The sequence below is a fragment of the Musa acuminata genome, chromosome BXJ2-7 (genome assembly GCF_036884655.1).
Source record: "Musa acuminata AAA Group cultivar baxijiao chromosome BXJ2-7, Cavendish_Baxijiao_AAA, whole genome shotgun sequence".
NCBI classification, from domain to species: domain Eukaryota; kingdom Viridiplantae; phylum Streptophyta; class Magnoliopsida; order Zingiberales; family Musaceae; genus Musa; species Musa acuminata.
In genome coordinates this window covers 5,403,873-5,428,232 of record NC_088344.1, presented here as the reverse complement: position 1 = coordinate 5,428,232, position 24,360 = coordinate 5,403,873, and the positions used below count along the sequence as shown (strand labels likewise).

The window sequence follows — 24,360 nt, the reverse complement described above, 5'->3', positions numbered from 1 at the left end:
TTCAATTTCGATTATAAACACCCTTACTAATTAGAAGTTATACATGTTTTTAGATCACAAAACAAATCTTTGAATCATTTGATGATACACCCACAATCTTCTTTTCTCCCACTATTTTACATATCATTCCCAGAAATTAAAGAGATAGAAAGATGTTTGAAAAGAAAAAAAATTTCCTTTCTTGTTCATTTACAATAGAAGTAAATGTATTGTAGAAATCTAGACCTAATAAACTCCTTGCTGATTGCAAGCTGGAACTAATAAGTTCCGACAATAAAAAGAAAAATAATCTTCCTTCCTAGTTATTCAATGTACAACAATTTCAATTTTCGATCCCACAATCAACCTACTATATCCACAATATTTGTACTCTATCTTGTAATCTAATCTCATATTCTAGGCGTGAAGTATACAACGATAAGAGAACTATCCATCCACCAATGCCACCATCTCTAATCGTCACGGTTGTCTTGGTCTCTGACTTTGAACATTACTCTGTCGCCGCTTCAGGAACAGCGTCGATCCTATCCATGTTATTGTACCCACCACTGCTATGATCCCAAATGCAACCCCTGCCTTCCATCCATTATATGCCCCTCTTTGTCTTTCCTCTTCCTTTCTCTTCGGCTTCTCCACTCGAGTCTCTTCTTTCACCGATTCAAACATGAAAGAAGTAGAGGGTACATTTCTGTCATCGTCTCTTCTTTCTTGATTGCTTGTTTCATCTCCTTCTACTTGTCCTTCCATCGTGCTCTCGATCTCTTCATTTCCAGATACCTTCCTTTTTGATGGTGTTGTCGCCAAGATTGGAGAAGGAATGGGTACCATCTCCATTTTTTCCTTACCATTCATATATTCTCCTTGTCCTCCTCTTGCATTGATACTCTCAGGCTCCTCATCGTTTCCTCCTCCTACGAAGCTTTCATGACTTCTCTTGGGCTCCGTTGCTGTCACGTCTTCATTTGCTATGGTTAGTCTTGTCGTAGGTGACCACTTCTGATCTCCTAACTCGGTCTTTCCATTTACTGACATTGGCATCAACCATGACGAGGACGTCGGACTATCTTTTATTGGATGGCTTCTCTTACTTCTTTGTCCTTGTTCTTCCCTCGTCCCCTTGCTATCCTCCTCAGCGGTCTCCAAAATCTCTGTTTTGGTCGATGTTGTCTCCGTCATCGGATGAGAGGATGTCATCCCCACATTTTTCTCTTCACTCTCATCTTCTCCTTGCTCTTCTCTTGTCTTGATACTTTTAGGCTCCTTGTAGTTTCCTCCTACTGAAACACTTGTCGACAGTAATGATGGTGAAAGAGGGGATGTGATTTCTGTACTCCTTACGCCATACATTGCTTCTCCTTCTCCTCCTTGTCTCTCAGACACCTCTACACCACTCCATGCTCTCATCTCTTCATTTGCTACGGTTGGCAATGGGGAAGAAGAGATCGTTGTGGAAGAATAGCTCCTCTCACCTCGTTGTTCTTGCTCTTCCCTCGTCCTCTCCTCTTTCTTGTCACTCTCCAAAATCTCCCTTTTGGCCAATGTCGTCTCCATCATCTGCTCTCCACTCTCATGTCTTGCTAGCTCATCTCCCGTCCTAATTCTTTCTAACTCATTATTGCTTCCTCCTTGAACACTTGTTGATACTAAAGATGGTGAAGGAGAGGACGTGGTTACTGCACTCCTTCCATCATTCATATCTTCTCCTCCTCCTTGTCCCTCAGACACCTCTACGCCACTCCTTGCTCTCATCTCTTCATTTGCTACGGTTGTCATTGGGGAAGAAGAGATCGTTGTGATAGATGACAAGTCCTCTGAATAGCTCCTCTCACCTCGTTGTTCTTGCTCTTCCCTCGTCCTCTCCCTCTCTTTCTTGTCACTCTCCAAAATATCCCTTTTGGCCAATGTCGTCTCCATCATCTGCTCTCCACTCTCATGTCTTGCTCGCTCATCTCCTGTCCTATTTCTTTCTAACTCATTATTGCTTCCTCCTTGAACACTTGTTGATACTAAAGATGGTGAAGGAGAGGACGTGGTTACTGCACTCCTTCCATCATTCATGTCTTCTCCTCCTCCTTGTCTCTCAGACACCTCTACACCACTCCTTGCTCTCATCTCTTCATTTCCTTTGGTTGGCAATGGGGAAGAAGAGATCATTGTCGTAGGTGCCAACTCTGAATAGCTCCTCTTGTCTCCTTGTTCTTGTTCTTCCCTCATCCTTTCAATCTCTTCCTTGTCGCTCTCCGAAGGAGGAGAGGACATCATCCCTAGCTTTTTCTCCCCACCCTCATGTCCTCCCTCCTCATCTTTGACCCCGATACTTTTGGACTCCTTGTTGTTGCTTCCTCCTGGACCGCTTGTCGACGATGACAATGGTGAACGAGATGGTCTGGTTGCAGCGTTCTCTCCACCATTCATGTCTACTCCTCCTTCTCCTTGTCTCTGAGACACCTCCGCACCACTTGTCACAGGTGTCGTAGGTGACAACTTTTCTCCCGCCATAATATCTTCATTTGGAGGGATTGGCTTCTCGGAAGGTAAGGACATTATACTCTCGTCGTCCCCCTTACTCTTTTCACCCTTTTCTTCTTCTCCTTCCCTCGCCATCTCATGCTCCTTCCTAGCACTCCCCGAAGTTTCAGTTTTGGTGGGTGTCACCTCCGGCGCCGGCGAAGGAGAGTGTACCATCTCCGTCTTCCGCCCACTACTCGTGCGCTTTTCTTGCCCTTCTCCCGCCGCCGCTCTTTCAGGCTTCTCTCCATCACTTCCTCTTGTCGCACCTTTTTTCTTTGAAGGAGATGGCCTTATCTTTGCACTGCTCCGATCATTAACATTACTCACTTCGTCTTCATCTCTTCCTCCTTTGCTCTTCGCTCTCCTCCAACCACTCGTTTCACCTTCTTCTTCTCTCCCTCGTTTCCCTTCCTTCACAGGAGAAGAGGGATCCGCCGAGGACGACGACTTCTTCGACCGAAACAGTTTTGCAAGTTTAGAGAGAGATCGTGGTAAGGGGCTCAGGTCCATGACAGGGGATTCACACAGACCAGAATGATGGTTTAGATTTTGTGGTTTCAGATGAACAAGAGCAATGAACCTGATAGGTACAACATTGTGTCCGCTCTAAGAGAGAGAGAGAGAGCAGAGAGAAGTATAGTTAGCATGTCCTCTTTGCAGCAAATTAGGTTATTGCATTTATCTTGTTCTACGGAAGGATACGGCGGAGAAGAATATTAAGAGGCGGTGGAGTGTGGGGGGAGAAGAATATTAGAGAGTGAATTGCCGAGTAGGCTTTCTATTTGGTATAAGATGTCAATTTTTTGAACAGGTTTAGGATATGCTATACCTTTCCTATACTCTAAATGCATCTTTATTCTTCTCTCCAATTGTACTGTGTTAAAGAATATTTCGATCTAACCAAAACCGGGTTACTAAGCCATAGATCATCAAATCATGTCAGCTAAGATGAGTTCCAATTCTTCACAAACAAAAGCATGGATGCTAATGAAAGAGAATCTTCTGTTTCTATCATTCGGTGAAGTATCAATAAGAAGACTGCAGGTTTTATATGCCAAACTTTACGTTTCAGCCTTGTCTATTGGATGAGAAAGCTTTTGTTCCTTCATATCTTTGCTACCTCTATATGGGTTTAGCTGGAACATTAGACATTGACAAATAGAAAATTTGACAGATATAAGATGAATGATCTCAGTCCTCCTAAAATTAAAAGGAATGATCTTATTCCCCAGAATGAAATCATCCAGAACACTAGATGAAGTTTATTGTACCATAATGAACAGACTAGGAAGAAAGGAGTCTCACTAACAAATTCCTTTGCTTCCATGGACTAGTTTGAGATTTCACCATTTAAATTATAAGAGAATAGAGGCTTAGAGGCCAGCAATAATTGAATCAATGGATTGCTGAGAAAAAATCATCCATGCAGGGGTATCGAGGCCAAACCGTTGCGGAAGATTGTGGAAGAGCACTTTTAAGCAGACGATATCGAAGGAGACAACCATAGGATTCTCGTTGACGCCAAAACATGTTCTCGAGCAGCTAGCACTTTGACCATCCAGAATAAATAAATATGGCACTTTGATGCAAGGTATAATTTTGCTACTCACTCCAATCAGGACTCAGTTTCTTCATTCGGCATTGAAGCATCAGGACTCCCCACCTATATTAATTCCGACACACATTCTGATTGTCTTGTAGGTCAACTAGGCCATGACTCCAATTTGGTTTACATCAGCTTGACAATGCAGGTCAGGTTCAACATCATGTCCCCTTCAATTCAAACAGCAAGTTGGCTGCATTCACAAAATGACAACACAAAGTATCATGAAACTGTCACAACCGTGCATAAGACTATATGTTATAACCAAAAACCTATCAGCTGCTACCATATAAATCAAAATAAAAGATTCCAGGTTTAAAGAGTTCACACAGCAGCATGTAAGTAATTCACGACAGCACATGGACCACAAACAAGCATCTAGTAAGAAATTATGTAGGGTTCGACTTCTAAAGAGAAAACAAGAAGCTGAACCTTTGTCTTCCCTGAAAGATTAAAGACATGTAAACAAGAAATCAGCGAAGACAACCTACTACAAGTCCCAGAAATCATCTAGCCGTGCTGCTCGTACACGAAAACTGGCACCTGAGCCAGAGAAGGCGACGAATCCATTATGGTTGAGATTTCCCATGCATGATGGGTATTTCTTCAGCCGTCCAAATCCTCCAGAAGTTATTCATGGATTTCACATCTATGCACCCAAATAAAGCCCTGCAAATGTAGTACATAATTGGTATTATATAGGCAACATGAATCAACATTACTGTTAAGCAGCTTGGACGAATGTCATCTCAATTAGTTGCCGAGTCTCTAAATGAACCAAACTTGCTGCAATAAGCAAGTGCTCTGGATCATACAACCAGTTAAATTGCAATGCGTCACCCACCAAAAGAACATACCTTTATTTTTAAGAAAATGAGATGTGGTCTCCAAAGATTAAAAAAATAGTTATGCAAAGAATTGGTTCATGGTCGGTCAAATTCACACATCCCTCTATGTGAAAACTCATTTTCTAAAGACATCAAAAGAGCCATAGTAACCTACAGTGATTAGCCAGTAAGCAAGAAACATGAATCAGTTTTCCAGACAAATACAGTCAAACAAAAATTCAACTTGTGCATTAGATAAGCACAGGCAACATTTAGGGAAATTACAATACAATTTTTGGTTGACTTTACAACCCATATGGGCATCAAGAATAGCACTATCGTGGCTCCAGGATGTGCGGATAGGTACATAACACAGTACAAGTTGCACCAGATCTATCCTCAGCATGCACCAATGTGCCAACATCTTGGCACAGCAACCATCCCATTGCTTTCCTTATTCATGTTGTAAGCCTATGTGATGCCAAAAATTATAGATCTCATTGACATTTCACACTTTTGTTTAACCAACAAACTATACCCTGCATCATTCTTATATCCCTTGAATATGCAACTACTCATGCCCTAGATATTTGTGTGCACTAATGCTTGCAACAGGAAATCATTCGCAAAAAGATGACCATCTAAAGAAAAAAGAATAATCCCAAAGATACATTACTATAAAAATAACAAGAATCCACAGAGGAGATGAGAATAACTCCTATTACTTACAATCTTCTCATTAATGCCCTTTGTTTTAATTAACTACCTGAGCTTTGATCCTCATTCTTCAACCTTGCTCAAGAAGTACTATAGCAGTGTGCCTCAAGCAGATGCTCAATAAACAAACAGACTAAGGCAAAAAGATTAAAAGACTTACTTACAATCTTCTCATACTTACATTACTATAAAAATAACTCCTATTACTTACAATCTTCTCATTAATGCCCTTTGTTTTAATTAACTACCTGAGCTTTGATCCTCATTCTTCAACCTTGCTCAAGAAGTACTATAGCAGTGTGCCTCAAGCAGATGCTCAATAAACAAACAGACAAAGGCAAAAAGATTAAAAGACCATCTATATGATCATATGAAAAGCAATCCAGTACACACATAAGTTTGGCAATAGATCTAGGATTCTTCAACTCAAGATTCTTTAAATTAGGTTAACATTACAACACACTCATCTAGGACCATTGGATTCACATTGTCATCACAAGTTATATATCAGCTTCAATAGGGTCGGCCATGGGAAGGCTCATATCAGAGGTCCAATCAGCTCTAATATATAGGCAGAAGCACAAGTGTTGCTCAATTTGTCTTGGGTGACAAGAAGAGAGGGTCAACTTGGCATAGTAGTGCTCATGAAAAACTTGGTTGCTTCCACAGATGCATATTATAAGTTGTACGGGAGACTTATGACTTTCGTTTGGTCAACATGGTCAAACACAAGGTTCCTTGGTCAACAAACAAGAGCAACCCAACTTGGCTTCCTTTTGTCAAACTAAAGAAGGCTAAGAAGACTACCAAATGATTCAAGCAAAGACAAGTTCCTTGACTGGCATTTGCAATCGAAAACAGGGCCAATCAAGGGACAACCAATTTTAATTGTCACCGATCTAGGGCTAGCCAAACCTGAGTTGGATGCTTCACTAGCTTTAGGTATCAAGGTTTAAAGCACCATAGGGGTGGTTGGCAGGTTATGGCACTAAGCCAACAAAATTTGCAAGTAATATCTTAGTTCAATTTCACGTTTCTTGATTTCTGGCTTGCATAAACAAGTTCAGACTCGAGATAATCCAAAAACACATGTCTCTATTCTCTCTTCTATCTCTCATTACTCCTCTTCCCTACTCTTCTACTGGAGGTTCTTTCCTCAAAGGTGGTGCTCAATAAAACTTGACACTTCCATCGCTTGAATTCGTTGACAATACCAATTTGACAATAAGTCGGATTCAACAAAATAAGTGAAATCACAGCCTTAATTAAAATGACATTTTAAAGATCATTATATGACTAAAAGACTTGAATTGGGGGAGATCTTTTTTACTATTTCAATAAAAAGATACTCTTACAAGAAACTCACTATTCAAACAAACTACTTGACAAAATTAGATTTGAGAGATTAAATTGATTTGTGGCAAATTTAACTATAATAACCCAGGCAAACTATAACCGATAAGTACCTCATTGCATAGCACCTTCTGAACTTCAACAAGTGTGACTCCAAGGAATTAGCAGCTTCCAACTATTGGAATCCATAAGTGGTTTGAGGAGATAAGAAGACGATTTTCATGTGACATGTATGCTTTATCACAGAGGTAACTCATTCATAGATACCCAGGGCAATAAGACAGCTTTTGACAACCATAGCTTGGAAAGCAGCCAATGACTTATGATCATTTTGTTTGTGAATGGCACTACAAATCACAAGACAAAGCTCCTGGTCAGGAAGTATGCCAATATATAACATCAATTTAAAGAATATTTTTGCTTCGTTTACAAAATGCCTTTTGCATAATCGATTGATTATTGCACTAAAATCTTTGATTGAAACCTCATAACCAGATTCTAACATTTTATCAAAAAGTATAATGGCTCTATCTGGCATTGCCTTTGCACATTGTGCTTTTATAATTGTTGTGTAAGCAAATTTCCTCAGCCTAACACCTCTTTCTAAAAGAGAGAGTAGAAACCTTTCTGCTCTATCAACTTCACCATTCAAACAAAGGGCATTAATGAGAAGATTGTAAGTAATAGGAGTAGGCATGAGAGAATGTTGCAACATTTTATCATGTAGATAGAAAGCCATGTTCACATTTCTCAGTTCATGAAATCCCTGAATAAGCGTATTATAGGTAATCTCATCAGCACCTATACCCATTATCTCCATATTTTTCAGAATGTCAATAGCCTCTCGTACTCTGCCTTGCTTACAAAGAGCCTTTATAATTACACTATAAGTTATTCTGTTCGGCATGATTGATTTCCCAATCATTTCATCGAGGAGTTCTAGAATTGAATCAGTATCCCCAGCTCCACAAAATCCATTAATAAGAATGGTGTAGGTTACCACTGTGGGAACTAATTCATGAAGCTCAATTTTCCTCAAGAAACTCTTTGCTATATTTAATTCTCCAATTTTACAAAAGCCATAAATCAAGGAATTATAAGTCACAACACTAGGTGTTATGTTTGACCTGATTATCTGTTCATATAATGTGACAGCTCCTTCAACATCACCTATTTTAGCATAGCCATCAATCACTATATTGTACAAAATAATGTTCAACGTTTGACCAGTAGCAGCTAGGTTCTCCAAATACCAATTTGCTTCGGGCACCGATCCATTCTTGCACAAACTAGAAAGAATTCCCCCATGAACAAATGAATTAGCCATTATTATCTTGGAGCACATAGTTTGGCATACTTGAAGTGCCTTCTCGATTTCTCCTAACTTACAATACCCATTTATGAGGATGGAATATGCTACTAGATCCATATCTAGGCCAATTTCCTTCATCTCTCCAAGCAATCCTTCGACTTCATTGATGTGTCCTTTTCTGCAAAGGGCATTGACGAGAACACTGTAAGTGACAATATTCAGCTTGAACCCCCTAGAAAGCATCTCTTTCCTCATCTTCAATCCTTCATCAACATTACCTCCTTCACAAAGCCCGGTTATCAGTATAGTATATGTAACTAAATCTGGTTGCAGCCCATGTTGAATCATCATCCTTATGAGCTTCCAAATCTCGCTCATCAAGCCAAGTAGGCGATACCCATTTATCAGAATATTATAAATAACCACATCAAGCTCTATTCCATCCGTCTGCATGTACTCAGAGAGTTCCAAGGCTTCATCCACATAGCCTGCTAGACATAACCCATGAATGAGAGTAGTGTAACTGTGTTTGTTGGGTAGAAACCCATACTTGAAAGAAAGCGAAAGGAGTGACCTTGCAATCTCTACAAACCCTGCATTACATACTCCAGCCATGAGGGAATTGAAGGTAACTATGCAACGGTTAAATTCTTTATTTCCTCTTTCCGTTTGGAAGAAGGAAATCGCATGTTGTAATCTTCCTTGCTTGCAGAGACCATCAATGAGGATCTTAAATGTGTATTCACTATAAGAAACCCCACTGGATTTGATTTCTTCATAAAGATCCCAAGCGATCTCTGTATGCCTTAAGTTGAACAACAAACGGTCATAAGTAGATATTGAAGCTTGCATGTCAAGGGCAGCCATCTTGCTTAGAACAAAAAGCGCATCATGCATCATTTCCAATCTAGCATACACGTTCGCTAGCATGTCCCAAACAATGCTGTTGGAATCCCAGTCCTTGAAATTAGTACACAGAAGCTCACAGAGTAACGATGATGATGTCCCTAGGAAAACAATATGCATATAATCAAGTTATTCGGTGACAAGCTACGTTCACTAAAGATTAGAACAGCAACTTAAGCTGCAAGACTGTCAGAACAAAGTACCATGCAAAATGTTATGGAAAATAAGAATTGTATCAATGGTGGGATGCCAGACACCATGAACCAGGAAGAAAAACGGTGTAGGATACAAAAAGTTCACAAATCTTAAGCAGTAACAAGTTTATTTTTTTCTTATTTCATTGTATTTAACCATGTTCATTGGTGGGAGGATAAGCTATTTGGATCATAAATGGTGTGCACAATCTAAAATTAGTACTAAAGAATGATCTTCATATTGATATAATGCAATGATAGGGATAATCTTGGCACTTCCCAGCTTCCCTTGCCACATAAGCAACACCTAAGCAAAAGCCTGGGAATCACCTACTCCCTACGACCGCTAGCAAGAGATCACGTTGCCTGCCCCGGCTTCCTAAAATGGGCTCGCGAGACCCATACTCACCAATCCCGCAACTGGGAAAGAGAACCTAACTCCGCATTAATGGTCGACGGCATGGCCCGGCTTTACTAGCCTTCCCTTCCGGACGGAGGATGAAGGGACCACACCCTGCTTGACCCAAAGAAGCAAGGAAGACAAACTGGAAGCCTCACCCCGATAGTCCCCAAGCACCATTCCTAGGGGCACACGCCGGCGAGCCACCCGTATTAAATGCCTCTGCCACGCAAGGTAAGGGGGGCCTCAACGGAGATCCGTCCGCTCCGTCAGCACCCATGTATAAAAGCCAAGCCCCGAGCCAAGCAGGCAAAAGAGACTCTTTACTCTCTCGTTTACACTGTTGATACTGTTGTCTTCCTCCCTCTCCGTTTTCCTGACTTAAGCATCGAAGGGGTCGAGTCGAGACACCCCCAACGCAAGCTTGTTGTGCAGGGTCGTCGGCACAGCCCGGAGGCACAGTTATGAGGCTACCCAGCATAGGGGACCGCTCAACTCCCAAACCAAACTTCACTGCTCGAAGACTAAGCGGCTCCCGGTGAACCGTCTCTCCCTACAGATTCCTTCATCCTTCCCGTAATGCTTGCTCTCCACGTCAGCCAAGAGGAGTCATCAGAAGAGACCCACACTTTTGACAGTGAACCAACCGACCGACTCACCAATTGACAATCTCTGTGTATTAACATTTTAGTGTTAGAGGAAGGGTCGAATGTCGCAGGAACATCCTTCTACCACTCCTCCCAATGAGCGCTCCAGCAAGAAAGCGCTACCCATGACCCCTAACCCCTTTGAGGAGAGAGGGCACATGTCTCCTTTCGAATAGAACGATGCCTCTACCTCGGCCCAGACACTAGGGCCCTACTAGCGCCTACTCAACGACCGAGGACTTCCCCCCAGGGCTAGGAACGGGCTCCCTGCTCGCCCCATCAGAAGCGTTCCTAGGCCTCGCTCAGCGGGTCCAGACCCTCACCAACATGATACAAGCTATCACCCCACTCCTCCCCCAGTTGACGCAGCTAGCGATTCTGGTGCAACGACCCGCCCTCCAGCTGTCGACTGCACATCTTGCACCTGAAGTTCAACTGGAGAGTCCACGCCCAACCTTCCAAGAACCTCCTCGGCCAGGGAGGTACGAGTGGCGCTGCACCGCACCCTCCAACGGCGGAGTGTAACACTCCGCCAAGCTGTACTAAAACCCTGATAGAGTTTGAGGCCTAATCCGTTGATTCCTGGGAACACTCAATGAAGGCACAACTCCAAGCCATGAACTGGAGGCTAGAGGTTCAGTGATAATTCTGGCACCCTCATGGGGAACCTGATACACCCCATGTTTCCCCCTTCGTTCAAAGCATCCAGGAGGATCCCGTCCTATCCAACTTCCGCCTCCCCAGTCTGGAAACCATCAATGGCGACTCCGACCCCATAGAACACACCGCCACGTTCCATGCCAAGATGTCTCTGTTCGGCACTTTGGACGCTCTAATGTGCCGAGCATTCCCGACGATGCTGAGGGGGTCCGCCTAGGAATGGTAATTTTCTCTTTTTCATAGCTCGCCAAAGAGTTCGAGCTCTAATTCCTTGCCAACGTGCGACCAAAGCACTCGGCCACTGTCCTACTTGGACTGAGGCAAAGGGAAGACGAGCCCTTGTCCGACTTCATCACCTAGTTCGCCGGCGAGATCCGAGGGACTCAGAATGTCCATCCCTCACTAATAATCTAGGCCTTCATGATGGGCCTGAGGCTTGCCCGCTTTTTTTGGTCGTTGGTCGAGAGACCTCCCACAACCGTCCCAAAGATACTCCAGAGGGCCAACTAGCACACATTAGTCGAAGCCATGGTCTCAAGACGCCAAGAAGAGGCCAACAGGCGGACGCACCATGAACCTCGGATCCCGGCCTCGGAGTCGCCCCAAAGAAGATGTTCTCGAACAGACGATCAGCGGGAGAGAACAGGGTTATTCCTCACGACATAACAAGGACGGAGATTTTTCTCCAAATAAAGGAGAAGGGGCTCCTGAAGGAGCCCAAACCCATGAGAGGGTCTACGAAGCATAAAGACATATCCAAGTACTGTCGTTTCCACTGGGACTACGGACATGACACAGAAGAGTGCAGGGATCTGAGATACCAAATCGAGGAACTCATCAGGAAGGATCACATGGGAAGGCACCTGGGCCAGCCCTTGGAGCGTTCGTCCTGCCCCCGAGGACCCGTGGGAAAGCAGAATGACGTCATCTTCGGGAGGAACGCTTCCGGGGGCAAAAGCTCCTCAAGACGAAAAGCCTACGCACGGGCCTCCTCAAAAAAACCTTCGAGGATCAAAGAAGGGCCTAAGATCATCTTTGGAGAAGCCACGGGCCACTTGGACCCCATCAACGATAATGCTCTAGTAATCTCTGTCCAGATGGCAAACACCGTTGTCAAAAGGGTGATGATTAACACCGGCAGCTCCGCTGACGTGCTTTACCTTAGTGCCTTCCGGAAGTTGGAGTTAGCCACAAGAGACCTCTCTGCGATGACGTCCTCGCTATCTGGGCCCACCGACTGCTCTTGAGGCGATCTAAAAACATGATCCAGGGGCAAGATCAAGAAGAGGCCTCGAAGAAGATGCAACAACGAGGCCCAGGGGAGATCCGCCTGACCTTCCCGCAAAGGGTCTCGATGAAAATTTTAAGGCGACCTCATAGAAGATTATGGGGTAGTAGTAGGCCCCAAAACAGACCCGGGTCCCCCAGATAGCACTCTTGGAGATTCAAAGAGGGCCCCCGGGCGCCTCTTCCGGTGGCTCGATGGCGTTGGGTCAGACCCGCTAGAGGAGCCCAACGAAGCCGAAATCCTCACCAGGATCTCCTGCTCCCTCATCAGGGCGTCTAGGATCGCCCTCAAGGTCCCCGAAAGCTTGGATAGAAGACCCATAGGACGGGCCCAGTGGTAGTAGAAGCCACTTGCCGGGCCCAGGGAGGGTAGCAGAAAAATGACGCTTCATCAACCCTCAGAGATCCATGCCTGCTAAAATGAGAACACACCGGATAAGAGCCAGAAACAAATGATGACCAAGCAGAGAAAGTCAATCGTACCTCACGACATGAGGCTGTGAGTGGCGTCCACCAAACAAGCCTCCTCCACCCACCTCATGGCGCTAAAGGAGAGGAGCCTTCTTATCTGCAGGACAGTCTCAGCCTCCCTCGCTGGCAGGGAGGAGAGTGTGTTATCAATGCCTTGCAACATCCATGCCACAGGAAAGCCCCAGCCGGCCGCTACAAACGACGAAGAACCTCGCCCTCCACCCCTTGTTGTCAGAGCCAACCCCGCTTGTCTTGAAGCCCTGACGAGGGGACAAGTAATGGTTGCTCGACCCCCGGCTCAGGCGGAAGCACAAGCGAAAGAGGTCACAAGACGGTGCCACCCCCGCACCATTACATGCGTCACTGAAGATCACCATGTAGCCCCATGAGTTGGGTGCCGTCTGAGAGCGCAAAATCCGCTACTGTTCCAGATAGGAGACAATCACAAGATGGAAGGGGAGGTGCAGCCCTGCCTTAAGGGCATCGACCGTAAGGCAAAAACCCTAGGGGTTGGATGGAACGAGCGATCCCCGACCTCGGGGACTGATAGAGTAATCTCTGTCGGGATAACGAAATGGCGACGTAGCTGCTCTAGCTGAGGGGTGGTCATGACGGATACGTAATCATAGACATCCTCTATCGAACCCAACTCCCGCGAAACCCTTGAGGTCACAGGAGGCACACACCCGTAGAAGATGAGGAATCAACTTGAACCACCCTTTGGGAGGAAGCCGAGGCCTCGGTACCCCTACGACACGAGGGGCGAGAGCGAGAAGGAGAAGCAGAAAAAAAAGACATCTTAGCACACGCTAAGGGAACTTGGCAGTCAACAGCGGCCTCAAGCAAAAAGTATGCTCAGTCGATGAGAAGGAAGAAAGATAAGGGCGCTATATAAAGGTCCCAACCAGACCAAAGGGAGCCGAAGACGGATTGCCTTCCGCAGTTGACATTTGCACGCACCCATTTGGGACAACGTGAGATCCTACACCATCGCTCAAGAATGCTTGCAATGGAAATCGCGCCCCCCCTCAGCGCGATAGAAAGACCTATAGAAGCCAAAAAGGGCCGCTTAAATCCTTAAACGGATCAAACATCAGGCTAACAAAGGATCCCCACGATAATTAAAGATAGCAAACGGCAGAAATCCCAAAATGGCGCTTCACCATCCGGCACCTCGCTAATGGCAAAATGATACGACATGAATGATGCAGCCCACCACAGCATTTACCTAAGGCGGATCCACTCTCTCGCCCACGGCGGTCGAATCAAGACCCACTAAGGCGGATCCACTCTCCCGCCCACGACGGTCGAATCAAGACCCGCTACGATGGAAGTCGCTAAGGCAAATTCACTATCCCGCCCCCGTCGGTCGAATCAAGACCCGCTACAATAAAAGCCGATGGTGGATCCTCTCTCCCGCCCACAGCGGTTGAATCAAGACCCGTTATAACGAAAGCCGTTGGTGGATCTTCTCTCCCGCCCACAGCAGTTGAATCAAGACCCACTACAGCGGAAGCCGCTATGGCGGATCCACTCTCCCGCCCACGTCGGTCAAATCAAGACCCGCTACGGCAAAAGCCGCTAAGGCGTATCCACTCTCTCGAATCAAAACCCGCTAAGGCGAATCCTCTCTCCTGCCCACGACAGTGGAATCAAGACCCGCTACGATAGAAGCCGTTAAGACGGATCTACTCTCCTGCCGTCGACGATCGAATCAAGACCCACTATAACAAAAGCCGCTAAGGCGGATTCACTCTCTTGCCTCCGGCGGTCGAATCAAGACCCGCTACAACGAAAGCCGCTAAAGCAGATCCACTCTCCCGCTCCCGACGGTCAAATCAAGATCCGCTATAGCAGAAGCCACTAAGGCGGATCCACTCTCCCGCCCCTGGCGGTCAAATCAAGACTTGCTACAGCGGACTAATACCGATACTCTCACTACGACGATCAAATCAAGACCCGCTATGGCGAACTGATACCGACAATCTCACCACGACGGTCGAATCAAGACCCGCTACGACGGACTAATACCAACACTCCTGTTACGATGATTGAATCAAGGCCCGCTACAACAGAAGCCGCTACGGCAAACTGATATCGATCCTCCCGCTCACGTGGTCGAGCCAACACCCGCTATTGGGACCTACACTCCCGTCCAAGCGATGGAGTACCTACCCCCATAAGCAGAAGAAGGGGCAAGCCCAAAAGAATACCCAACCTCTTGTGCAGAAGGAGTAGGCAAAAATGTAGAAGGAAACCTCCAGAAGTAGAAGGGGGAGGTCAAAAAATGAGAGAAAATGAACTCCCTTGCGGAACGGGGAGAACGAATATAGAGAGGGAAGAAAAAAGAGAGAGGTCACTTAGGTCAACACCCATCTAAAACAAATATCACCCTAGCAAGAAAGCATAGCTCGCCCCAAACAAGCCTCGCACCAACCAACGCGGTGCCGACAATAAACCCAAAGCTAAACAGCGATCACACCACCATGCAAGAATGCATGAAAAGCAATGTCCTTCGAGACCATTCGACGCTTCGAAGAACGCCTTTCCGGGGGGACGAATGATAGGGATAATCCTAGCACTCCCTAGCTCCCCCCGCCACGTAAGCAACACCTAAGCAAAAGTTCAGGGATCACCAACTCCCTATGACCGCCAACAAGAGGCCACGTCGCCTACCCCGACTAGGTCACATCCATGAGGGAAGGATTTAAAAGTTGCTAAAGGATGGATACCTAGATCCATTCGACTTTGACTCATATGCAACTTGCAAGCCTTGCCTTCGTGGAAAACTGACCAACTCTCCATTTAGTGGAATTGGAGAGAGAGCTACTCAGTTGCTAGAACTCTTACATAGTGATGTATGTGGTCCCATATCAACTCATGTCATAGGTGGTTACTCCTACTTCATTACTTTCACTGACGATTTCTTTAAGTGACATGTGTACTTGATGAAGTACAATTCCAAAGCCTTCGAGAAATTTCGAGAGTATAAGAATGAAGTGGAGAACCAGACTGGAAAGAGTATCAAGACTCTTCGATCAGATCGAGGAGGTGAGTGCTTCAGTATAGAGTTCACCTAGTTCCTCAAGGACCATGAGATTCTATCTCAATGAGCATCTCCTTATACACCTCGGCTCAATGGTGTATCTGAAATGAGGAATTACAGGCTATTCGATATGGTGTGGTCCATGATGAGTTTCGTTGAGCTACCCGTCTCATTTTGGGGATACGCCCTAGAGTCCGCAACTTACCTTCTGAACAGAATTCCAACTAAGTCGATAGTGTCTATACCATATGAGATATGGAAAGGGAATAAGCCTGATCTTAAGGTTGTTAAGATTTGGGACTGCCCTGCCCACGTTAAGAGAGACAACCCCGACAAGTTGGAATCCAAGATGGAGCAGTGCAAGTTCGTGAGATACCCCAAGGAAACTTGTGGGTATTATTTATTTCACCGAGAGGACTAAAAGATCTTTGTAGTTAAGAGAGCAGTGTTCCTTGAAAAGGAACACATTCTTGGCAGAGACAGTGGGAGCATGATAGAGTTGAGCAAGGGTAGAGAATCTAGCTCAAGCACCATTCCACAGCCCGGGTCTGTTCAGGTACCTAGCACACAGGTTCCGACTTTACGTAGGTCCGACAGAGTATCCTATCCTCTTGAGAGATATATGAGACATATTAGAGATGAGGATATTGATCCTCAGATCTACGAGGAGGCTATTATGATAATAGACTCCGGGAAGTGGCAAGAGGTCATGAATTTTGAGATGGATTCAATGTACTCCAACAATGTTTAGAACCTTATTGATGCATCCGAATGTATTGTACCCATTGGTTGCAAATGGATCTTCAAGAAGAAGACCGGAGTAGATAAAAAGGTAGAGACCTATAAAGAAAGGCTATTGGTCAAGAGGTATCGTCAAAGGCAAAGTGTTGACTATGACGAAACCTTCTCACCTGTAGACATGCTAAAATCCATCCGAATTCTATTGGCTATTGCAGCACACTATGATTATAAGATCTGATAGATGGATGTGAAAACCGCATTCCTCAACGACATCCTCGAGGAGGTATATATGATACAGCCTAAAGGATTCGTGTCCAAAGAAAGTCCAGATAAGGTGTGAAGGTTACTTAGGTCTATCTATGGACTAAAGCAAACTTCCCAATGTTGGAACATAAGATTTGATAAGACGACCAGATCTTATGACTTCGTTAAGAACGAAGATGAGCCTTGTGTGTACAAGAAATTAAGTGAGAGCGCTATCACCTTCTTGGTGTTATATGTGGATGACATCCTAATAATTGGGAATGATATAGGAATGCTCTCCATGATAAAAGCTTGGCTATCTAGACACTTCTCTATGAAGGACTTAGGAGAAGCATCATACATATTGGGGATTCGGATCTATAGAAATAAATCCAAGAATATGCTTGGCTTGTCCCAGTCCAGATACATAAACACCATTGTCAAAAGGTTTGGCATAAAAATTTCAAAGAAAGGTCTCATACCGATGAGACAGAGGATATCGCTTTCTAGGAGTATGTCTCCAGAAACTCCTGAAGAAAGGGTAGACATAAATAGAATACCCTATGCCTCGGCAATAGGGTCTATCATGTATGTTATGCTATGTACCAGGCCTGGTATAACGCATGCTCTGAGTGTCATGAGCAGGTATTAGGCGAATCCAAGCTTGGAGCACTGAAAAACAATAAAGTGTATCCTTAAGTACTTAAGAAGGACTAAAGATCTTTTACTGGTATATGGAGAAAGTAGCCTCAGGGTTGAGGGCTACACAGACTCGAGCTTCTAGTCTGATGTCGATGATAGCAAGTCTAATTCAAGGTATGTGTTCACCCTGAATGGAGGAACAGTATGCTGGAAGAGTTCTAAACAAGATACTACTGCTGACTCGACCATAGAGGCAGAATACATTACTGCGACAGAGGCAGTAAAGGAGGGAGTTTGGATTAAGAAGTTCATCACAGATTTGGGAGTCATGCCAAGCAACGAGGAGTTGATTCCCTTGTAATGTGACAATTACGGGGTGATTACTCAAATAAAAGAACCCGGGTCTCATCAGAAGTATTATGAGGAGGTTTCAGCTTATTTGAGAGATCGTGGCCCAACGAGATGTAGTAGTGGAAAGAGTTTCATCCGAAGATAACATCGCAGATCCACTGACAAAGTCGTTGTCTCAAATTGTCTCTGAGCGTCACAGGTGTCTGATGTGGATCAGACACATAAGTGATTAACTTTAGGTCAAGTGAGAGATTGCTAGTCATAGGTGCCCTACAAGCCAATCACGTAAGTGATGACACATGTGACATGACACACAGTTTTTTTGCTTATTATTATTATGATATTTTCTCACTTTATATATATGTATATATATATATATATATATATATATTGTGATGTTAATGGATCTGTGCAATGAGAATCGGATCGTGATGAGATCACAATAATGAGACCGATTCACCTCTAAACACAACTTAAATAATTCTGGTCATAGGGTACTCGAGATGAACATCGAGATACCTAGATAGACTAATGTGTTATATACCTATCCATATGATGGAGACAACTAGTCTCATAGCTGCTCTTGTGGGGACACTAGGGCTACACTACATGTGCTCATTGAAAAATGAGTTAACTGATTGATTCGCTCATGGAATACTGAATGGTTGATGATAACTCATTGTCAGATAACGATTCCATCGTCCCAATAGTGTACCTAGTCCTTAGACTTAAGACACCAAGGATATCCTGTATGAGTACTCCACTCTTTGATACCGAACTTATGTTTGGAAGTTCCAGATCTAGCACAGTCGATCATCGAGAGTGGCAACTAACCTTACAAGGGCTATTGAGTGTTGATAGAGGATCATCCGATCTCGATATCATGAGAGAAATATCTCATGCGTTTTTGCTCAAACAAATCATTGGCTAAGATTATTCGAATTGAGAGATAAAGAGTTCTCCGAGAGAATCCGATTAGAACAAGATTCGAGAAGAAATCGTATGGGCTTGACAACACTATGCTCGTTATACGACCTCTAGGATATTAGATGGATGAGGGACTATAAGTACATGATAGGTCTAAAGGATTGGATTCTCCTATATCGTCTGGGAACTACGGCATAGTAGTCTAGTACATCCGCAGTCGATGTGTCGAGTGAATTATTATGGAGATAATAATTCGTTGACCTAGAAGAAGTTCTGACAGGTACGACTCAAGGTCAGCAAGATATTGAGCCTAGAGGGTCACACACATATGGTAGGTGTTGCGACGAGTATAGGTTCGGATATAAGATATCCGCCGGAGCCCCTATCTTATTGGATATCCATTAAGCCTCTGAATTATTGAATCATATAGATGAGATTCATTAAGAACTAATAAGAGATTATTAGGTAGAGACTCACTAATCTAAGAGGCTTGGGTAATTGGATAGAGATCTAATATCCACATGGCAGGATCCATTAGGGTTAAGTTGATAGGGGACCTCTATAAATAGGAGGGAACCAAAGGGTCATAAGCTAAGATTTTTGGTTGTCACGTCCTATTCTCCTCTCCTCTTCTTCTTCTCAATCAACAGATATGGAGATTTTGGTAGCGATTCGAGGAACGTCTTCGTAGCCCTTGCCGTGTGGATCACCATTAGAAAGGAGAACACTTGATCTCCTTCATCCTCTCACATAGATCTACAAAAATTTAAGGATATATGATTTCCATATGTAACATAACTATCTCACACGTGATTTTCAGTTTTGCGAGTTTTTGTACATCAATATTCGTACGACGACGAACACTTTTTTGAGAAATATGAGATTTTTATTTTTTATTCCTTCGTCCTTTCAGCAAGGTCTACTCTCCACATCAACCGGGTCAACTCATCGGTCGACGATCTTTGTGTGTTCACAATACCGGTAAGAATGCGATCAACCAAGCAAACATTAGAGAAAAATTATATACATAAAGGTTAGATATCAAAGTAACCAATTGCAAATCAAACTCAATGAGCCCTTGAAGAAATATATAAATTTTTAGCAGAGAAAAATTTCTATTTTTGACTAAGAAAAGGAAACAAAAAACAAACCAGAAGAGGAAAACAGGGAAAACCTTCATCACCCAGCATCTGCCGCAGTATCTTCCTCATCTGCCTCAACCTCCCCTCTTTGGCCAAAGCATGGCAAACCTCCAATCTCGCCAGCCTCGGGTCCTGCTCAGACCACCGAGGGCACGAGACCATTTCCTTCTGCTTCAAAACTCCTTTTTCAGCCACAACGTTGCTATTAGAGCGACAAGAAAGATAGAGCCCGAGCTCTAGATTCGACAGGGCTAGGATTTCTCTCGAGCAACTCTTAGTGTCCCAAACCCCAGAATCCGAGACGAGCTCCTCCGCCGCGTCCGCAGCCGCCACAGACGAGAGCGGGTGTTTACCAGCGAAACACGGACAAGGAATTCGGCGGAGAGATCGAATCTTCCGTCGGAAAAGCATCGAAAGGCTAGTGTTTCATAATGGCGAGTGAGGCAAAACCAGGCACACAAAAGGAAAAGGAAGAAGAGGAAACCCTCGAGCGGTCTTTGTTCTTCACCGTCGTCTCCATTCGAGCAACCAAAAAAAGCGTTCGAACCCACGGTTCGGTCGGCGAGAAGGATCAGCCTCATGTCGGCCGTGCGATCGAAATCAACGGATCACATGTCACCTAGAAATCCATAACGCTCGCTACTTGTATTATATTTATAATTCTCATGAAAGTTTTATAATTCCAAAAAATATTTTTAAAAAAGGGGCTGATATTACTAATAGCTAATTTTTAAAATAATTTTAACTATCTTATAATTAGTCATCTTTAATATCTAATTTATATATTTTAAAAAAATATATTAAAATCTTTATATTTATGAAAGTGAAATATTTAACCTCGTTACTTTAATAAAATCTCTCTCAGATCTTAATATTTCACTTTTGTAAGTATAGAAATCTCAATGTAATTTATGAAAGTATAAGAATCGAAATATTAAATATAGTTAATTATATAGGATAATCTATAATTAGCCCTACGATGAGAGATAGAGAAAGACTTTACAAGTCCTTAATAAAAATTATAAATAAATATTTTAGTATTATGAACTTAACTAAACATATAGATTTTTACAAATATTAATGATGTCAAAAAATCAACTTATGACATCATCATCGTCAAATCTCAATGATTCCAAATAATAAAAACTTACGACATCAAATCTCAATGATTCCAAATACTTGAAACTCATCAGCGTCATCTCCAAAATGATCAACTAATCCTTTTAGGTAAACAATGAAATAATATTTAATAGAAAAGAAAGAAAGAAACAAAGAAAGCCTCATCAACCATTAATTATAAGTTTTGGATTTAGATATCATCGATAAACAACTACAAAACCCACAGGTACCTCACAACACAATAAATTATCATAGAGAATGGTGTTTGTATATAAGTAGCAAACATCAAATGATATATTTCTTCTACGGGTACAATAAAAAGTACCAATCTATTTATTACACAGAAATTACCTGAACAATGACACTCATATAACATCTTCCACGACAAATCGATTACGTAAAATAACCATAAAAATCGGTGAAGTATTCCTTCTTCAGCATCAAAGCACGACAAATGTAGTTTAGGCTGGCAGAGTGTTTGCTATGTCAATTACAAAACGATATTTGACGTCTCCCTTAGCGAGCCGCTCCATGGCCACATTGATATATTTCATTGGAATAACCTCTACATCTGCGGTGATGTTGTGCTTGGAGGCGAAGTAGAGCATTTCTTGCGTCTCCTCTATCCCTCCTGTGGCACTGCCCGCCACAAGCTTTCGACCTGTCAAATTCGTCTCTCATCAATCTAACAGATCATAGAGATAGTTCATCATCTAGACAAGTTTTCGGTGTTCGAAAGAGATGGATCAAATGTAGAAGATGCTACTTCGCTTACCTACAAGCAGAGGGAAAATCGGAAGGTCAAGTGGCTCTGGAGGTGCTCCCACCATAATTAGCTTGCCATGATACTTCAAGAGATCCAACAAAGGCAAGAGAGAGTGTCGAGCAGAGACCGTATCAATTATGCCATCCATGGTCGCCATGGCGGCCTACATAGAGTATTAGGCGATGATCCAAATAAGAAAATGGAAGTTTGGAGTTTCATAGCGCAAAAACTTGATCGCACTGATTTGATCGATAACTTAGTTTCGTATGTATGAACTATGCGAAGCAAAATGGAAGAGGCAATAAGTTTATGTGTACCTTCATTTGCTCCTCATCGCGGCTTACAATGAAAGCATCAGCACCGAGCTCCTCCACTGCTTCTTTCCGCTTGCCGGGCGAAGTGCTGATGACCGTGACCTTCACGCCGAAGGCCTTGGCGAACTTGACGGCCAGATGGCCGAGGCCTCCGAGGCCGACGACGCCCAGGTGCGTCCCCGGCTGGGATAGCCCGAAGTACTTCATGGGACTGTACACGGTGATTCCCGCGCACAAGAGCGGTGCCCCGGCCGCCATGGGCAGGCCGTCGGGAAAGCCGAGAACGTAATGCTCCTCCACCACGGTCTCGTCGGAGTACCCTCCGTAGGTACGAGTGCCGTCGTGATAGATGTCGTTGTAGGTGAGAATGGATTTCCGGCAGTAGCTCTCCCTCTTGTTGATGCACTCGTCGCACTCGTCGCAGCCGCCGACCATGCAGCCGACCGCGACGGTGTCTCCTACGCGGAACTTTCGCACGCTGCTGCCCACCTGTGTGACGACTCCCACGATCTCGTGCCTGCGATGTCAACAGACGTGAGCTGCTTCCAATTGCCAACTCGATCCAAGGAGTTGGGAAGGAGGTTTTGATTACCCAGGAACGAGAGGGTACACAGAAAAGCCCCATTCATTCTTCAGGAAATGGAGGTCCGAATGGCACACTCCGCAGTACAGGATCTTTATACCGACATCCTTTGGTCCGGTGCTTCTGAAGAGAAATAGGAAGAACAAAGAACCAAATTATAAGCATCGATTAGATCTCTTTTCCGAGAACACCTCAGCAGTGATGAAGAAGGATCATAAAGGAGAAGACGAACCAACAACGTACCTTCTGGAGAAGTTAAAAGGGGAGAGCACACCGGTAGTGTCGCGAGCAGCCCAACCGAAGGCCCTCTGAGGGTGTTCTTCCGCAGGAGACATCGCCATGCGTCCACCGGTTATAATTAGTCGCAGAGAGCAGCTACTGGCCTTCTCTTTCGATGCTTGCCTTATGCTCGCTGCCCGGTTATATATATATATATATATATAGGATATGCGAGTGGATGGATCATGTAATCACTGACGAAGGAGCTTTGGACATTTCTATGGCCGCCGCCAACTGTTGAGTCGTCACTGTGATGGATACTAATAACCTCTAGCATATGATGCAAGTGCTTGCGCACAAAATTTTATCTTATACGTAAAATAATGATGCAATAGTAATAGTAGAGGTTCCGTACTCGTTGATAGTGAATATATATTTAAAAAAATAAATGAGTTCCTTAGAAGGGCCTTTTAGTATGAACGAGAATTAGCAGTTTTCACATCAAACAAAGTCGGAGGGGGAAGAATCAATAGACACGTACCATCTTAGAGAGAGAAAGAAGCACTAAAAGTAAAATACTTCCAAAAAGGTCACACTCCACTCACACTTCTGCTTGACTTCTACACTCAAGATATATGTAGATATGAAATGGACTCTATTAATATTGTAATATTTATATTTAAAAAAATTATATTAGAATATTTATAGTTCTGAAGATGAAATAAATAATCTCATTTCTTAAAAAAAAAGGTCACACGCCACTCACTCTTCTACTTGACTTCTACCGGCAAGATATTTGCAGATACAGTCATGTGAAATAGATTCTATTAGTATTGTAATCCTTATATTTAATGTGAAGTGAACTTTATTAGTATTGTAATCCTTATATTTAAAAAATTACATTAGAATCTTTATAGTTTTGAATAAATAAATAATCTCATTTGTTCATGTCATACTCCCCTCACTCTTCTACTTGACTGGCAAGGTATCTGTAGATACAGTCATGTGAAATAGACTCTATTAGTATTGTAATCCTTATTTTTAATGTGAAATGAACTCTATTAGTATTGTAATCCTTATATTTAAAAAACTTACATTAGAATCTTTATAATTCTAAATAAATAAATAATCTCCCACTCACTCTTCTACTTGACTAGCAAAGCATCTGTAGATGTGAAATGGACTCTTTTAGTATTGTAATCCTTATATTTAAAAAATTTATATTAAAATTTTTATAGTTCCAATGAAATAAATAATCTCATTTGTTCTAGATTGGTTGTATCGATGAAAAACACAACATATGATATCACATGTTTTAATAATTTTATAAGTAAAAAAATAGAATTTTAATATGCTGACAATGTTTCGATAAATACAAT

The 24,360-nt window shown here is 43.4% G+C and overlaps 3 protein-coding genes across 9 annotated transcripts; all 3 read right to left on the bottom strand.

Annotated features, from left to right (window-relative positions):
* Positions 1–459: 459 nt before the first annotated feature.
* On the bottom strand, positions 460–3,021 carry LOC135618035 (uncharacterized). Its single transcript, XM_065118937.1, has one exon. The coding sequence runs from the start codon at positions 3,019–3,021 to the stop codon at positions 460–462; it is 2,562 nt and encodes an 853-aa protein (XP_064975009.1).
* Positions 3,022–3,712: 691 nt separating this feature from the next.
* On the bottom strand, positions 3,713–20,556 carry LOC135582390 (putative pentatricopeptide repeat-containing protein At1g13630). Of its 7 annotated transcripts, none has more exons than XM_065116472.1 (5): positions 20,013–20,556; positions 7,635–9,330; positions 7,125–7,358; positions 4,602–4,783; positions 3,713–4,307 (listed from the first exon to the last, which is right to left on the bottom strand). In XM_065116472.1, the coding sequence occupies exons 1-3, from the start codon at positions 20,389–20,391 to the stop codon at positions 7,265–7,267; spliced, it is 2,169 nt and encodes a 722-aa protein (XP_064972544.1). In that variant the 5' UTR covers positions 20,392–20,556; the 3' UTR covers positions 3,713–4,307; positions 4,602–4,783; positions 7,125–7,264. The 7 variants fall into 7 exon arrangements, with proteins under 7 accessions (XP_064972544.1, XP_064972546.1, XP_064972543.1 ...); XM_065116474.1 differs by having other exon boundaries at positions 8,139–9,330; positions 20,013–20,555; XM_065116471.1 differs by having other exon boundaries at positions 4,547–4,783; positions 7,125–9,330; positions 20,013–20,554.
* Positions 20,557–21,345: 789 nt separating this feature from the next.
* Positions 21,346–23,170, bottom strand: LOC103990403 (8-hydroxygeraniol dehydrogenase). The gene is made up of 5 exons (XM_009409525.3): positions 23,006–23,170; positions 22,772–22,885; positions 22,183–22,696; positions 21,875–22,028; positions 21,346–21,760 (listed from the first exon to the last, which is right to left on the bottom strand). Exons 1-5 carry the CDS (start codon positions 23,101–23,103, stop codon positions 21,561–21,563), a joined length of 1,080 nt encoding a protein of 359 aa, XP_009407800.2. The 5' UTR covers positions 23,104–23,170; the 3' UTR covers positions 21,346–21,560.
* Positions 23,171–24,360: the final 1,190 nt, after the last annotated feature.